The sequence below is a fragment of the Ambystoma mexicanum genome, chromosome 10 (assembly GCF_040938575.1).
Source record: "Ambystoma mexicanum isolate Mex_15411 chromosome 10, UKY_AmexF1_1, whole genome shotgun sequence".
In the NCBI taxonomy this organism is placed as follows: domain Eukaryota; kingdom Metazoa; phylum Chordata; class Amphibia; order Caudata; family Ambystomatidae; genus Ambystoma; species Ambystoma mexicanum.
In genome coordinates this window covers 1,019,275,623-1,019,293,964 of record NC_090932.1, presented here as the reverse complement: position 1 = coordinate 1,019,293,964, position 18,342 = coordinate 1,019,275,623, and the positions used below count along the sequence as shown (strand labels likewise).

Here is an 18,342-nt window from a genome sequence, read left to right as displayed (position 1 = left end):
GTCGAAGAGTCGCTTGAGGAAATCTTCCTCCTCTTCATCTAAAAAATCGGAGAAGCAACGTCACAAATCTTCCTCTTCTTCCTCCTCGCATGACAGGAGGTTCATTTCCTTCTAAACATGATTCCACCCAAAAATGGGAGGCCTTTAGGGCTTCAATCCTAAAGATTTTTGAGAAGGCTGGTCCGACCCCCTCAAAGTCGCGTGAAGAGCATGCCCCTGTCCACTCCAAGAGTGACAGAGGGAAATCTAAAACTGTACATGCGAAATCCGACAGTCGAGGGTGTCCTCGGAGGATTATTCTCCAGCGCCTCATGAAACAAGACAAAAACCTTTGGTGCACAAATCGAGGTTAACAGAGGACAAAATGTCGTCCTCGTCAGACAGGCATCAACTCGACACGTCCTTCAACTACGTCGAAGCCAAAGATGGCATCGATACTTCCAACCAGTGTCGAAGCCTTCTTCGAGGATTCCTTCGAACATATCGAATCCAGCATCTATTCCATCGATGCCTTCAACGCCTTTGTCAGGGAAATCTTTAATACCGATACCCAAAACGACAATGATGGCTAAACGTAGGTCAATGCCACCACCCTTACCAGAAAATATCTTCCATCCTCCGCCCAGGCAGGAACTTTTTAAATTCATGTGTTCTATTTTTGAAGAACAGTCCTCTGATGAAGAAATTACATCAGCTGGTGTTAGAATTGGGACAAGAGAAGTTCCTGAAGAATTAGTAGACCCAAATACCAAAATGGCAGACCTTTATGACTGCCTACAATCGGCCAGTGGCCTAGATACCTCACCTGAGGTATAATTTGAAAGACCAGACCCTACTGACCACGCAGACGCTGGGTATAGGAACCTCATGGGAAGAGTCATCGACTTCATGGGGTGGAAGACGGTGTCCCCGAGCTACGACCAGGATGAAATGACAGATATTATTGATGAAGGAACTCTGAAGGATCTGATTCTTCCTTTCCACAAAGCTCTACAAAAGAGTTATGGCAAATTGTGAAATCCCAGAATCTTTACTAGCTGTAAATAAGAAATTTGTGAGAAAGTACAGACCTTCACCTTCAGAGCCAGAGTATCTAAGCATCCTTCACCTGAGAGCTTGGTGATTCAAGATGCGACTGCAAATAAGCAATCAGCTTATCCCTCCATGCCCCCGGACAGGGACGATAAAAAGATTGATGATTGGGCGAGGAAAGTTTTCACTTCGGGCAGTATGGCCCTTAAATCTACTAATGTGACTTGTACATTAGCTAGATTTACATACACCCTGTGGGACTTCTTGAATGAAGTAGCTGATCACATCCCAGAGGGTGAGGAACGGGATGGTTTCTTGGTGATAGTAAGAGATGGAAAGGAGGCTATGGACGAGTGCCTCAAGTCAGGACTGGACACTGCTGATAGTGTGAGCAGGTCCATGGCGGCAAGCACAGTTTTACACAGATTTGCTTGGCTGAGAAAATCTGGTTTTGCATCTGATGTACTGTCCAGGTTACTCAATATGCCCTTTGACGGCTTGAGGCTGTTCGGCATCAAGGCGGACGAGAACTTGGAGAAGCTGCAGACCTCAAAAGCGGCAGCAAAATCACTCAGCGCCGCTATAAGGCAGCCTCAACAACACTTTTATGCAGGCTCATCTTCCTGGAAGAATCGCCCCTTTAGCTTCTATTCCCCTTTTGGAAAAGGAAGGGGGCAGGCCAGTCAGAGAGGCTAACGGAGAAAACACTTTTGTACTGGAAAAGGAAGAGGTGCTAGATCGGCCACAGCAGCGGCTACAACCTCCTCAGCCACTGCAAAGCCACGTTGAGGTCTTGACCCACAAAACCCCGGTGGGAGGCAGAATCACTCAGTATCTAGACGAATGGTGGGGTATTACATCAGATGCCTGGGCACTAGAGATAGTGACCCATGGTTACTGCTTTCCTTTTCATCAAAAACCTCCAGATCATCCACCGGGAGCCAATTCTGTAAAAGATTCCAGACCTGCTCCTTGTGCAGGAGATTTCAGTCCTGCTAGAGAAAGGTGCAATAGAACATGTACCTGTAGCGGAGAGGAACAAGGGTTGGTACTCCCCTTAATTTCTCATCCCCAAAAAAGACAGAGGGTTGAGACCCATCTTGGACTAAAGAAACTTGAACAAGTTCCTCAAAGGACAAGTTCATGATGGTGACCCTTTCTCAAATCCTTCAGGCTCTTCAGCTTCAGGACTGGCTGGTTTCATTGGACCTTCAGGATGCTTACTTTCGTTTGCCAATCCATCTCAAGCACAGAGTACCTGAGGTTTGCAATTGGCGGATCTAACTATCAGTTTCGATTTCTGCCATTTGGGCTGACCTCTGCCCCGAGGGTTTTCACCAAACTGATGGCGGTGGTGGCAGCGAGTATCAGAAGAGGGGGATTCACATCTACCCTTATCTGGACTATTGGCTAATTAGGGTGAGTTCACCCGAAAGAGTCCAGGAACATCTAGCCTTGACCTGCCACTTCTTACACAGTCTGGGCTTCTCTCTCAATTATAAGAAGTCACAAATGATTCCATGCCAAAGACTCCAATTCATCAGAGCAGTCCTGGATACTACCTTGGGGAAAGCCTCTCCTCCCGAGGAAAGAGCTCACCACATTCTGCAGATGGTAATGGCATTTCAAAATGCCCAACATCTAACGGTTTTCGACTTTCGAAGGTTGCTAGGCCTCATGGCATCCTGCATGTTTTTGGTGCCAGAGGCTCGACTGAGGATGAGATTCCTTCAATGGGCCCTCAGGACTCCATGGTCCCAGTTTTCGGGGGAAATGTCAGATCTTCTGCAAGTCTCAAAGTACCTCAAGATCTTCTATGGTGGGCTTGCAAGGAGACTATCCTCAAGGGGGAACAGTTTTGGCAACCATGGCTGGAGATGACGGTAGTGGCTGAAGCCTCACTAACTGGGTGGGGAGCCCACACCAACGATTTGACAATCAGCGGACGTTAGTCTCCATCGGAGTCCAAACTACGCATCAATCTTTTGGAGTTGAGGGCAATCAGACTAGCGCTGAAGGCCTTCCTGCCCACTGTACGAGGAAAGAATGTTCTGATAATGACAGACAATACAGTGGCCATGCATTACCTCAACAAGAGGAGTGGAGTCACTGCCCCGCTGTGCAGAGAGGCGATGCAACTCTGGTTCTGGGCAATACAAGAAGGGATCTCTCTCTCGGCAATTCATCTAGCCGGAGAGCAAAACACAACAGTGGACGTTCTGAGCAGGCAGAGCACATTCTCTCACGAGTGGGAGATAGCTCAGGAAGTTCACCCTTTGGGGAACCCCTCAAGTAGATTTGTTCGTGACCAGGGCCAACCGGAAGTGCGAACTATACTGCTCAAGGAAATTTCCCCCGAGAGGAGCTCTAGGGGACGCGTTCGTAGTGGAATGGGAGTTTCCACTTCTGTATGCGTTTCCTCCAGTCCCTGTGATACCTCAAGTAATCAGGAGGTTGAGAAAGTTCGGGAAAACCATGATCCTAATTGCCCCAGATTGGGCCAGGAGAACGTGGTACCCAGACCTTCTGGACATGTCCATCTGCCCTCCAATACGTCTTCCAAGAAGAGAGGATCTTCTCTCGCGACATGAAGGACATCTTCTCCATCTGTAGGTGAACACACTCAACCTTCACGCATGGCTTCTGAAAGGCTGAGATACAAGGATTGGGATCTTCTGGATGACGTGATGGAGATTTTGCTTTCGGCCAGAAGGCCAGCAACCAAATCTCTGTAAACTGGTTCAGTAACTGGTGCAGAGAAAAGAATGTGGACCCGTTTCAATGCAATATCCCCACAGTATTATCTTTTCTATTACATTTAGCTAATCTGGGGCTCCAGGTTGGAACGATAAAAGGATACTTAGCAGCGCTATCCATCTTTAAGCGCTCTTCAGAAGAAGAATCTTACTTCAAGATACCCTTAATAATTCAATTCTTAAAAGGTTTGAATAATGTGTTTCCACCAATACCTTTCCAGCTTCCAGTGTGGGATCTGAACTTGGTTCTAAAATTTCTTACATGCATTCCATTTGAGTCTTTACATTCTTGTCCGCTAAGGCTCCTAACTTTGAAAACAATACTCCTTGTAGCATTGACATCAGCCCGCAGGGTAAGTGAGTTGCAGGCGCTTTCGAGTAACCCTCCTCACACCATCTTTTATAAGGACAAAGTAGTTCTTGGGATCAAACCTTCTTTTCTACCTAAAATTGTTTCGGATTTTCATCTGTCACAGAAAATAACTTTACCCTCCTCATGCAAGCAAGGAAGAGTAGCGGTTGCATAGACTAGATCCCAGAAAAATCTTAGTTTTTACATCTCAAGATTGGCAAAGATTCGTCAGTGCGACCAACGTTTTGTGCGGGTGCACTGGACGCAAACTGGGTCTTCCAGTAACCAAACAAACTTTATCCAGATGGATAATTTTAGCCATAACAGAATGTAAGATTGGCTGGAAAAGAACCACCTAATGGTCTGAGAGCTCATTCAACCAGGGCATGGCAACTTCTCCAAAAAAGCAGCCGCCTGGATCACTTCCTTCCTCGAAGGTAGGGCCATGAAAGTTTTCTCGGACATCGCTAACGCCACACCCACAACAATCCACTGCGGGGTCCCTCAAGGTTCCTGCACTGCACCCACACTCTATAACTTGTTCACCAAGCCCCTCTTTGACAAACTTGACTCACACGGCATCACCTACACGAACTACGCGGACGACACACAAGTACTTCTTCCCCTCTCAGGCTCATACAACGAAGACGCAAAGGCACTCCACACCATCTATTCCATCATCAAGGCTTGGATGGCAATTAATGGCCTCTGCCTCAATGGGGATAAGACCGAAATCTTGATACTTGGCCAACAGAACACCCTGGACAAATTGGACAAACTGTACACCAACTTCTCAATTGACAACTCCATCATTCCCGTGTCCACAGCCGTCAAGACACTGGGAGTATACCTGGACTCCTCACTATCCATGACCAGACAAATCAGCGCTATCACTTCCGCATCCGCACACACTACCAAACTTATAAACGCCATTAAGCCTTACCTCTCTAAACCTAACTGCCTCTTCATAGCGAGGGCAACCATAGGAGCCAAATTGGACTACTGCAATGCTCTCCTAGCAGGCACATCAGCCAAAAACATAAATAGACTACAAATCACACAGAACAACGCTCTCCGGGCCGCTCTCAGTATCCCAAGAAGAGAGCATATCACCCAGGCCAGGCTCTCAGCCAAATGGCTCCCAGTCAAAGAACGGATCACCCTCAAAATCCTCACCCTCACTCACAAATGCCTCTCCTTCTCCGCCCCGTCCTATCTTTCAGACACCATCCTCAAACCTTCCTCCACACGTCCCACCAGGACGCAATACGCCAACCTACTCTGCACCCCACGCATCAAAAAAACCAAAGCCGGAGGTCTAGGTTTTCCCTACATTGCAGCACAGACATGGAACGCTCTCCCTTCAGACATCCGAACGGAAAACTCACTTCCCATCTTTCGCAGGAAATTGAAAACCTTGTTCCTTGCTAAATAACTAGCAAATTTCAGGAAGCCATGTAAATATACTGCCTTGCTATTGTATATATTTCCTATGTAATTTATGTATTGATTGTAACTACGGTCTCCTTTGCAACTAAGATTTCTGTAACAAGCGCCACGATGCTTCTGGGCTGATGTGCGCTCAACAAATTTGAATAAATAAATAAATAAATGGCAACTTCAACAGCTTTAAAAAGGGGTGTCCCTATACAAGATATTTGTGCAGCAGCCACATGGTCATCCATGCGAACTTTTATAAAACATTATCCTTTGGACTCGACCTCTTCTCAAGGTCGTCTATTTGCCAAATTGGTACTCCATTCTATCCACGATTGAAAAAAATACTGTATTCCCACCTCCAATACAAAACTGCTTTGGGAGCCTATCTAAGATGAGGAATACGTGGGAGGACACAATCCATTCGAAGAACGTTACTTACCAACTGTAAAGTTCTTTCGATTGGATGTTCCTCCCACGTATTCCTCATCGACCCTCCCAACCAACCCCACAGTACAGTTTACGTGCATTACACTCTACACTCTTTTAAGGCTGGGGTCAAACAAGACACACCTTTAACAAATTAAGATCCATGGACTATATTATACAAAAAAACAGAACTGAAGCCAACGGGCGCACTCGAGGCTCTTATACAGTGGATGACGACGGTGCTCGACGGGTGCCGCCGAGGGACATCAACGCCACGGCCTCGAGTGGAGCGCCCTCTGCTGGAGAGAGAAAACATTTCCGAGGCAAAACCTAAAGGTAAGGATATATCTAAGATGAGGAATACGTGGGAGGAACATCCAATCGAAAGAACGTTACAGTTGGTAAGTAACTTTTTCTTCTCCAGAACAAAGCCCTACGAGCCGTCCTTGGGCTAAAATGTAGTGACCGCATCTTGGCCACCAGATGCAATGCCCACTGGCTGCCCATCAAAGCTTGGATTGTCTTTAAAACACTTACCCTGATTCACAAATGCATCTATGATGAAGCATCTTATCTCAATGACTATCATTTGGAAAATACCTAGTTGCTGTTACTCTGAGGGGGGCTCAGGCTTGGTCAGTTCTGCTTCTTGGGAGGCCAGCTTAAAAGCAACGCACACAATCAAGTGTTACTCTCCCTGGCTATAAGGTTTCCAGCAGCAACTCTGTGGAAATTCAACCAGCTCCGAGATGGATGTCCAGGTGGCTTACTTGGAGTTGATTGGTCTCACCATCTCAAGGGGAGAATTTGTCCATGCAGGGGCTTTTCTATCGATGCGAACTTGGCGTTTCGACACTGCAGCAGTGCTTCATCGGGCAAACCAACGGTCCAGGAGTTGCAGCAGGCGTCCTCTTAAAGTTCGTCTTCAGTTCCTTCGTCCAGTGGTTGACTCTGCCTTCCAAGCCAAAAGACTTGCCTTTTATTCAGTTATCTCCCATTCATTCCAGCCTAGCTATCAGTCACCCAACAGGGTGGCTGTCCTTGCAGGACAGTCAGCCGGCCAATCTCCAGAGGGCATTTGGGTCTCCTAGGAGACTAAGCACAGGGAGTTTTGGGTGGGTACCTCACTTCCTGCCTACCCCAGACACTCTGAGCCAGAGGCGGGCTTTACTTGTGAATCCTGCCAAAGGCAAAATGAACAACGAGACCAAACCTGGTTTGGCTTGCAGAGTAAATCTCAAGAAGGACCTTTCCACAAAGAAATGGCAAAAAAAGAACATGGGCCATTTTGACAAAGATGGCTCCCGAACGCAGCCTGTGTTAAATGCACACCATGGTAGTTCCAACGAAACCACTACCACCAGCCATTCAGTGAGAAAAGGGTAAACATTTTACATGAAAAGCTAGACAAAGGGTATACTAGGTAACCCCTCCAACACTCTTATTAGTGTGTGCTGGGTCTAGAAAGTTACAATGGTAAGTAAAGTCAATTTCACTATACTGCTCTGGGAAAGAGTAGTTTATCCCAGAGAAGGTAGTTGAACTTTTGGGAAATCTGGAAGACTTCCCAGTGTCGCTACACTGAAGGTGCTGTGTGACACAATTTAAAAGATGATGCCTATGGAGTTTGTCAGATTCCACAACCAACAGAAACCGTGTACACAATCACATTAAAATGCGAGAGTGTGAGGGGGGAAAAAAGGGTCGCACTCCCAAGTTACAAAAATCAATTCCGCAAAATCCAGCAAAGTTGCTGGGTGTCTCTAAGGTGGAGGGAATTGGCACATGTCTGAGAATTCTCCCTAACAGTCGCACCCAAAGATCCAGTGCCAGCCTTTCTCTTGCCACTCCTCTCTACAAAAGCAAAGGGGCAGGATGCTCCAGCTGTGCGCGGTCTACAATCCCCCTCTTCCATTTGAAATCAGCAATCCTACAACAAATTTTAAAAAAATAACTAAAACCTGGCTTTTTGATATGATTAACTTCTGTTTAGTAATCACTGTATTATTGCATTACTGCCACCGATTCACTTACTGTCTCCAACATACGCTATGATACCCCTGGGTATGGGCGTTACATAAATGCCTTATACAAAAATAAATAAATCTATACAGGATGTTTATTTTAAAGTTGGCCCTGTATCCAAAGCTCATATACAGTGGACATAGATTTGCTCCATTCTTTCCAATGCTTAGTCAATTTTCAATCCATCATTGTGTTCCATTAGGAATCTCACTTGGCAACTGTTATGGCAGAATTTCATTTTTGGAGCCCTTTTACTTGACTTGGAGCAGCCCCTCTTGTGTTGTTTTTTATTTTTTTTACTGGAATCTTTTTTTATTTTGCTAATTTTTTCACCACCCTTGACTCGTCTCTTCCTATATTATCACTGATCCAACCTCTCATGGGTGCTGATATTTCAGTAGCCCTGGCTAGGGCTCCTCCTACCTCTCTTCCTGATGATTCTCTTCCTTAATCTTTCCAGGTTTACTCTTTACGTTTATGCTATCTCATTGCTCTTTAATCTTTCTATTGCTATTGTTTCAAGCATGATTTTATACTTCCTATCCTGAAAAAAAACCTACCCATAATTCTTCTTTGCCCTCTGTTTGTCTGATATATCTCCTTTCTTTTCCTTCTAAGCTTCTGGAGTGTATTGTGTATCTTAAAGTCTCTTCCTTTATTAATCTTCCTCTTCTTTCCTCGTTCCTCTCTTCGTATTTCTGCTTTTGCCCTTAATCTCAGTGACATTTTTGACTTCTCTACTCCTATTTTCTCAATTTCTTGCACCTTGTGTTAGCAAACTTTTAATATTAAAACTGGTCGGTTTCTCTCCTTTTCTTCTGCTAAACCTTTTCTCATCTATTCTTCTCTTCTTCTTGGTCTTCCAGCATCTCATCTTGCGCCCATTCGCTATATCTACCGATCCTCTATCCAGGTTCTTTATTCTCTTGCTCCTCGGGATTCTCTTTCTTCTGCTTTGCTCTCTTTGCACTGGCTCTCATTAAAAAATAGTTTACTCTTTGTTTTCCGTATATTTTTTGTCTCTCTTTGGTCTTGCTCCCCAATATCAGTCTTCACTAATCTTTTATCTCTTCTGCTCGCTCTCTTCGTTCTGAATCGCTCTTCTTACTGTTCCATGTGCTCCTTGGGCCTCCTCATGATTTTGCTCCTTTGGCCTCTCTTCCATTCTCTTTGAGCGCTAGATCTTCCTTTTCTCTTTCAAAGCCTCATCTTAAAACATATGTTCTTATTCAGTAATCAGCAATCAAATATTTGCTCATGTAATTTGTACTGATTATAGCTTTGTTCAACGCTTGAGCATTAAGCACTATAGAAATTCAATAAGAATACAAAATACACCCAAGTGTAATAAAAAGCCTGACTGAAGGCAGAGTACATAAAAACAGCCACACTCTGAGTCTGTTAGGGAGAATTCTCAGAAATGCGCGTATTCCCTTCTACCTTAGAGACCCCCAGCTCTTTTGCTGGCCCTTAGAACTTTTAATTTTTATCCTGAAGAGAGTAAGACCTTTTTCCCACTCTCTCGTATTTTTCTGTAATTTGAACTGTTTGTTTTGGTTTTGGTGTCTGACCAACTCCATAGGCATCATCGTTTTATATTGATACACAGCACATTCAGTGCAGTGGCACATGGAAGTATTTCATATTTCCCAAAGGTTTAAATACCTTCTTTGTTAAACTGTTTTCAAGAGCAGTGAAGTGAAATTGACTTTACTTGCATTTGTAACTTTCTAGATCAACACACCCTATCTTACAATCGGGTGCTGGAGGGGTCACTTAGTATCCCATTTGTTTAGTTTCTCATGTACCATTTTTGTTACCCTTTCTACAATTAATGGCTGGTGGCAGTGGTTTACTTTTTCCTACCATTGTGTATTTTTACCGCGTGCTGCAATTGCTGTTGCACTAAAGCACCCCTGGGTGCCCATTTTGCCAAAATAGCCCTAGTTGTCTTTTCGCCATTACTTGTTGGAAAGGTCCTTCTTGAGATTTACTCTGCGCACCAAACCAGGTTTGGTTCCTTTGTTTGTGTTGGTCTTTGGCGGGATTCGTTGGTGAAGCCCCCCTCTGGCTCCAGCGTGTCTGGCAGGGCAGGAAGCAAGGGAGGTTCCCCAAACTCCCTATGCTTAGTCTCCTTGGTTACAGGAATGCACCCAAAGCTGATTGGCTGCCGGGCTGGCCTTGGAAGACAGCTACCCTGCTGTGTGAGTGACAGCTAGGCTGCGAATGAATGGGAGAAATCTGCATAAAAGGCAAGGTCTTTTAGACGGAAGGCAGTCGACCACTGGATGAAGGAATCCGAAGAATAACTTCAAAGAGACACTTGCTGCAAATCCTCGACCGTTGGTTTGCCCGGTGAAGCCCTGCAGCAGTGCTGAAGCTCCGAATTAGCCTCTACTAGAGAAGCCCTGCAAAGGACGACTACTCCCCTTGGGTTTGTGGGACCAATCAACCCCAAGACAAACTCATCTGGAAATCCTCTTGAAGCTGGCTGTACTTCCGTTGCTGCTGCAGGAGCCGAGCACCAGACTAGAGTGCATTGTTTTTAAGTCGGACCGAGCTACAGGAAAATTCTCTGCACTCCCTCGAAACAGCACTAACCAAGCCTGAGCCACCTCAGCAGAGTACTGGATCCCAGCAGCAAGGAAAGCCCACAAGGTATCTGAGAACCGCAGTGGTGCTATTCGTGAGAAGCTGAAACCGCCAAGTGCCGCTGATCTGAAGTTTGCCCATTGCTGCCGCCAACCTTCAAACCATAGTGCAGGAGTGCCCAGGCATCCTCCCTCTTGTCCCCACGACTGAGGGCCAGGAACAGGATCTTGCATACTGCATCCGGAACAGAAGCCAACTGGAACCAATTTCTTCAGGCCTAAGGTATTGTAAACTAAGGGGTACTTACCGCTTGCTGTGTAACTTGTTAGCTCTCAGTTGAGACTTACCTTTGTTACCTCTTGCAGAGTTGGTTGCAGCTTTGCCTATCACAAGCCTTCCAGCTCAACAGTAATTTCATTTTCAACAAAAACTCTCTAACATTGTGGAAGACTTTTTACTTGCCTGCAAGAATAACTTCAGCTCTCCTAGACTTCGCTCAATTGACATTGGCTGGCCTGGCTCCCTGATAGACTCTTCTAACCTCTGACTTTGTGTTTTGATCTGTCCTTCCAAAAAGTCACACAATCTTTACTTATGTAGCTGGGAAAGGATTAACCTACATTGCATAGGGGATTTGGGGGGTGGGAGGAGGTCAAAAGTGCTTACCTGTTTGAGAAACTTGTTAAGTGTTTCTTCCTCTAACCTTTTCCTTATGACACCAAACTCAGTATTGCTCTAAATGTACCAGTGATATATCAATGTCCACAGTGTCCTAGTTATTTAAGTCACCTCCGGGTGTAGGAAGCGTCTGTGCCATCCCGAATGGGGATCTACTGATTTATTGAAACGGAGTGTATTTTTGAAGTATATTTATTTAGTTGTTGCATATTTGCTCCCTTCTAAAGAAGGCTTATTCAAACTGACTGTTAAATTAACAAATCATTGTTTAATTAAGAAACCTTGAGTAGAAGTGTTATTTGGATACTTGTCACTGTGAAACTCTGTTGCAGCCCTACAGCTCACATTGGCCCCTCTTGAGATAGCCACTCCACCGACTTGTGTAGGATATGCTTATACCAAAGGTTGGGTTAACTAGTGCCAGGAGGACAAGGCTGGTGCAGTCTCCCACAGGGTACTGCATAAAATCATTCGAAACGGAGTCCCTATCACCTCTGAGGAGTGGAACTATCTGAGGAAAGGCACCCCCTTCTGCTCAGCTGATGGTGACTATTTCACCTGTGTAATATTGTACGTGGAATATTGTATGGAATCCACTTTAACTGGCTAGGTCCTTTTTGACTTTTCACTCCCTCACCATTCACCAAAATGGAGGTGTTGTCACGAAGACCTGAGGGATCACGTGACTGAGGGAGGGTGACGCAGTTTATTGGGTTCTTTGGCTGCACTCCTTCGGCCAGGGAATGTTATTTTGTGTTCTTCATTGTGCACCTGCTTATGAAGTCACATATTTTTGCTCTTTGCACCAAGTTGTGCCTTATCTTTGCATGGGGTTCTTCGTCTGCACCTTGTGTTGGTCATCTATCCCCTTAAATGTCAGAATCATTACCTATAGTTCCTTATCTCTTCCTTCCTTACCCAGACTTTTGTCATTGGCCTTTGGGTAGCTTCCTACATATACATTTAAAATGTCTCAGACCATCCATTCAGATGAATCTGGTTTAACCATGCCATCATTATACTTCGGATAGCACAATCACATCTCGAGTCGCTTGCGCACCAACTTTATATGCTTATTTTGCAGTATAGCAATCTCCACTTTTCTATCTCACGCATCCTCAGTTCCTCATGGGCCGCAACTTATTTTACTTATAAACATTTTCGTTTCTTTATTAATCATGCTATTAATTAAGGTACTGCCATCCCTGGGTGGGGCCCTCAGTGCACCTTAACAAGGTTTACATGTTTGAGACTACTATGGTTGTTGTGAGCTGGCACAGTATAAAAACTCAAATTAGAATGTCAATGCCCGTCTGACATTATATATTCCTTTTCAGGGTTCAAATTGCTGGGAGCTATTTAGCTCCTTGTTATATCTTAGGAGCACCTGGTTGTCGTGACTCCAACAGTTACAAGAGCTACATTTGGCTCCCCATGTCAACTTACGCTATAGAAACATACACCTTCAAAATTAAGGCTGCATATTTAGAAATGTATATAAATGTGCACTAAAATGCATTTAATAGACATTTAATGCACAATTCGTCAAATCGGATGCACCCAGTTCTAGTTTGGATCTCATATGGTAGTTAAATTTGTGTCATGATAAATAATAGTTCCTGGTTTCCCATGTGTAGCTCCTGCTTACTCTGATGATGCCAGATACCCAGGAGAGATGCATTTAGATCTTGCTAATCAAATCCTTATTTTGAACCCCTCCATTTTTGTTCTTGATGCTTCTCAAATGCATGGTGCTGTTAGAGGGATTTTCTGCCCTAGGCACCCCATCCCTGTTTGAATACCTCAAGATGGAAATAAAAGCAGACCCCGTTACCCAATTACTTTGCGTCCTGCTGCAACTCTTTACTTGCACTCTGTAAGGTCTGCTGCCGATAAAGGACGAAAGCGCTGCATTAGTATTTTTTGATGGTCAGAAGAATCTGATGGCAAAGGTCTTCCTCTCCAGAATAACCAGCAGGAACCCAGTGATGTGCCTTTCCCCTGAACTAGTGGATACAACTGGATCACAGCTCCAAGACCTTCGCACCCTGAAATGACTGACTGTACTTGCATCACCAGATCTAGAAGTGGGTACCCCATTGCCGTCTTGAACCCAGTGAGAGAATGTGCAAAGCAGTGCACTCATCCCTCATCCCAGGACAACAGGCAAGCACCCTGGTTTCATCACCCCCATCTCGAAGTTCCAGGAACCCGAGCCGCCTTAGTTCCTGTAACTGCCCCACAGAGCTCTCCTCACGTTCCTTCTTCTGGGCTCATTCCTCACTGGTGTGACTTCAAAAGCCTTTCTTCAATATGTGTACTTCTTTGTGGTCTCTCCAAATGGACCCCATCTTCAGTAGTCTAATCCTGTGCTTGAGGATGATGTGGGAAGCTTACCTTGAGGACTACCACAGCTGCTCCAAACTCTACTCCCCTGGCTCAGACTCTCAACCTGGCAATCAGTTATCTGTGAATAATTGTCCTTCCCAAGCCGTTTTGGAGGGGGAGGCGGGGGGTAGGGTCTGTCTTGCACCGATGTCATTGCTGGAAGTGTCATATATACGCGCAGCGACTGGCTTTGAAAACTGCCATCTGCCTTTTTGGCCCCAGGATATTACTTTCCTGAGACTCTGGCGTTGCAGGCAAGCCTTTTGTTTTTTTTATTTCTTAATCGCGGGACATACTCTTTAATATCAAGGGTCCCACTTTGCCGGAACTGTTAATTTTGAAAAATTGCACAAGATAACAAATTCCCAGTAAACTGCCCCAAAAATGCACAATCGGTCTACGTTGGTCTCTTAAAAAATGCTGGCCTGATAGGAAAAGTGCATTTCTTACCTGCTACTGCACTTTCTTTTCATAGAGAGACATTTTTCGTAACTCTGAAAACACTTTGAAGCATATTCACTTGATCACATTGTGCCATTTTTTTGTTCTACAAAGTAAACTTAACTGTAAGGGTAATGATTTTTCTCTTTGCCTCTTTTTTTAGATAAAGATCATATTTGTATAAAAATGGTGTCAACATTATCTTTGGTTATGAATGAAAAGCATGTACTTTGCCTGTTAACCACCCAGGGGCTGCTCTTCTACAACTACCATTTAGTGAGTCTGGTGAGCTTCTGGGAATCGCTAACAATAACGAAGTTAAGAAGATATTCCTAAAGACCCTGATCACTAGGCTAAAGGAACATCTCTGTAACAGCAGCTACCATAGCTTAAAAGATGGCCTTATGAAATACATTCTAGCATTCCCCTTTTATGCTACCTAATAAAGCATGAATGAATTTGTAAAAGCATTTTCATTTGATTCAGCGCTTCCGCAGTTAGTTTTTCCTACTGGGTCTTTCACCCATTGGTGCATATCCTGCAAGTAATTAAATGTGTGGTTTCAGTTGGCAGCAAATCAGCAAATGTTTTTCTTCTGTTTTGCAATTGGTAATTGTATGCCCTTGAAGACTTCATTAGATAATTGTACAACGTAGTAACCATTTTTTGTTTACTCTTTAGAAATCCTTGATTTTGGTTACCCTCAAAACTCTGAGACTGGAGCATTGAAAACCTTCATCACCCAGCAAGGAATTAAGAGCCAGGTAACCACTTTAGGCTTGGAAGTCTTAACTTTGTAGCATCAACACTTTACTGGCTAACTGGATGCGATGACCTTGGCCAAGTAAAAACTGGAAAGGATTCCTGGCCGGTTCTTAACACATCCCTTTTATCCTTCTCCTCTTGGAGATGTTGTATGATGCTCACAAACACAGCACCTGCTTCTCCAACAAGAGATATCCATACAGCTCAAAAACTAAAACCGCTCCTCCAAGCATAACCACAGCATAGGGACTTGTTTTGTCAAACACAATTTGAATGTGTAACTGTAGCTTTTGTACCTCCCATGGAGCGATTGGCAATCAGCAACCAAGTCTGCCTCTTCAGAAGTAATGTTAAGAGGCATCCTTTGTACAGACTCCAACACAAAATCAAGGGTTCAAAGTTAAATGCAGGTCCCCTTAGAGAGAGCATAGGTCAGAGAAATGCCTCCCTCTTTTGAGATGGCTCAGACAAATGTAGGCCAGTCTAGTGCAGTTGATTGTTTGACCTAGTAACTTGTGGGTTATACATTTTGGTTTGCAAGTGTCTCACCTCTTTTTCAGAAGTAAGAGACCTGGGTAATCTATCATACCTACACTTCCTAACTGGCCCTTCAAATGTCATTAAGGTTGTTTTTGACGATTGACGAAGTGCCTTTCAAACCAATGATTTGTGCACTTTGTGGCATTAGCATCTAGGAAGAATGGGTGTATGCATATGTATTTTTCTGGAATTTGTTTCAACATTTCACCTGTATGCAGTTCCCATTATTCGTCTTTTGCCGGCTTGGATATTTATAGCTAGAGTGCACATACATTGTTAAGACCTCTTTTACTTAAGTATTTGAAATGAACAGCATACTAATTATTTCCCTAAATTAGTTCTATATCATGGATTCTTACTCTGAGCAAATTGCTGCAGTTGGTTGAGAATGTGATAGTCTGGAATTCAAGGGAGACCCCATTATTTAGTTGTAGTGCATACACTAGAGCACCACCAAACCTTTTATAATGCAGAGTTTACTATTGCTGATGGGAAGGCCATCATGTGCAAAAGCTGTATTTGTGAGTCTGTAAAGATGATTCCTGGCTTGGAGAATGTGAGCAATGGGCCAACCCTATGTTAATACTTGGCCAGATAACCTCCCATTTTCTTGCATGGCCTCTCCATAAATGTACCTGTGATCTAGTTGATGCAATGGTGTAATCTATAACCTGACTTGTGTGACTAAAAAGTACTGTGAATGGCCATAGCTTTTGACAATAGTTTGTTGGTAGTGTTTTCATTGTGTTATGATTTAAACAGAGAAATGCTTTGTTTCACACAAACTGATTTGCTCACTCTTAGCCTTCACTCTGCTTTTTTCCGTTCCACCTCAAACTACTTGCTCTTCTCAATCACCATCCCACCTGTGTCTCTTTCCACCTTGATTGGCCATCCTCCACTCAGCATGTCCTGCCACTTCATACATGCACACTACCATCTCTAAACTTTTCTCGCCAATGCCATATCCCTACTCCTTAACTCTGCACTAGTCCATCTTGTCCATACCCAGTGGTTACTTCACCATGCCCAGTTCCTCTTCCTTTCCCTCATCCCGCTCCAGTTCAAAACTGCCACTCCATAAATACTGTTAACTTGGTTGCTATCAACAAGACTGTAGAATCATGTCTCCTACAGGTGGAGTCCCAATATTCTGTCACTCTGTAGCTCTCTCTCGCTGTCTATCTCCCTCCTTCCTCCTTGTTCTCTCCCTTTCCCCCTCTCGTCTTCCGCCTGCCTGCCTCTCGTCTTCCGCCTGCCTGCCTCTCGTCATCGTCTTCTTCTTGTCTTCCTGCCTCCCTTCTTCTTCCTCTTGCCTGCCTGCCTCCCTTCTTCTTCCTCTTGCCTGCCTCCCTTCTTCCTCTTGCCTGCCTGCCTCCCTTCTTAATCTTCCTCTCTCCCTGCCTTTCTTCTTCTTCTTCTCTCCCTGCCTCTTCTTCTTCTTCTTCTTCTTCCTCTTGTCTCCCTGCCTTTCTTTTTCTTCTTTTTCTTCTTTTTCTTCTTTTTCTTCTTTTTCTTCTTTTTCTTCTTTTTCTTCTTTTTCTTCTTTTTCTTCCCCTGCCCCTCCTCCTTCCTCCTCGGTCTCTCCCAGAGTGCACTCCCTCAACTCTTCACTACAACACACTCTAACCTCTTGAGTAGCCCTAGTTAACTTGCCTTCTTTTTAAAAAATGTTTTTGTTTCCTGTCTGCCTTCTGACCTGCTTGCCTGTAAATCTACGTGTGCCGCACCCTTGCTGCTCTCCATGGCTTCCTTTGTCTTTTGCTCCATGTGACTGAAACCGACTGTAGCACCAGGTAGGAGAACCTTTAAAACCGTTGACTGATTGCTAAAGCTTCACTCTTAAACTTAGAGGTGCCTAGTGGCTACAATAGGGCATATCAACATTTTCTTTACAGGTACACCCGTTCTTATAATATTTCAATGCATGTTGTTGAATTTGAATCGGTTTAGTCTTGATGACAACCCCACACATTAAACCTGAAATATTGTTATACGTACGACTGGCATTACTTTCCTAAGCGGCATCTTCCATCACTTGCATTTCACATTCAGTTGTGGGTGCAAGATAGTTCTATCCCTTACTATTCCTATGTCCCATCCCCTTCCTTCATGCATAGTGCATGTTGGCCTCATTAAGGATGGGCCGGGAGGATCTTGCACATCAAAAATAAAAAATTGGAATGGCTAAGCCAGGCTGAAAGATTTAAGGTAGCCACTCTTGGGGCCCCACCTTTGCTGGCTTCAATTGGTAGTATTTTACTCTGGCTGCGCGGATTGATGCACTTTTTTCATTTAAATTGTTTTGTTTTTTTAAATGTAGTCTTCAAACTAATGACCACCCCCACGCCTAAAGGCCAAGTGTTTTCAGGGTGCAACTTGAGTTCATCTCACTTTATGGAGGCCAGCACTTGCATGCTTTGCTTAGTGCCTAGGGCCTCACTGTCGCTGGGAACTCTGCGCATTATGTGACATTCTTTTAGGATGCTGTAACGATTCTGGAGACTTTGGCCCTTCTCCCCTAGGAGGAGCAACACCTTTTGGGGGTTAGGGAGGTAAGCCAGTTCAGCAAAACGCTGCCTAGGGGTTTGGGAAAACAGGACCTCATTGGGAGTGACTTCCCTTTAGCAGACAGACTCACACGGGGAACTCCCGATAATCCAAGGTATTATCTTCTTACATGGAGTAAGACATATTGTCATTACTATGTGTTTGGGTCAAGGTAATGCTGAATTTTCCACATGCTTGACGATCTGTGGTGAAAAATGCGCCCCTTCTGAATACCAGAGCAAGAATAAATGACCAACAACCCTTGAGTGGAGGACATCAAACCCAATGTCTAGGTGAATCTCCGACGTAAGAACGTTGGCATGTGGTGGAGCCAGCTGTAGCGCTGAAGGAGGCGGA

The 18,342-nt window shown here is 44.5% G+C and overlaps 1 protein-coding gene across 1 annotated transcript in view; it reads left to right on the top strand.

Annotated features, from left to right (window-relative positions):
* The window catches only part of AP2M1 (adaptor related protein complex 2 subunit mu 1), a 329,969-nt gene that overhangs the window by 152,751 nt on the left and 158,876 nt on the right, over nucleotides 1-18,342 (top strand). Inside the window, exon 4 of the mRNA XM_069618827.1 lies at nucleotides 14,812-14,894. Within this exon, the coding sequence (XP_069474928.1) occupies nucleotides 14,812-14,894 (83 nt within the window). The remainder of the gene's footprint in view (nucleotides 1-14,811; nucleotides 14,895-18,342) is intronic.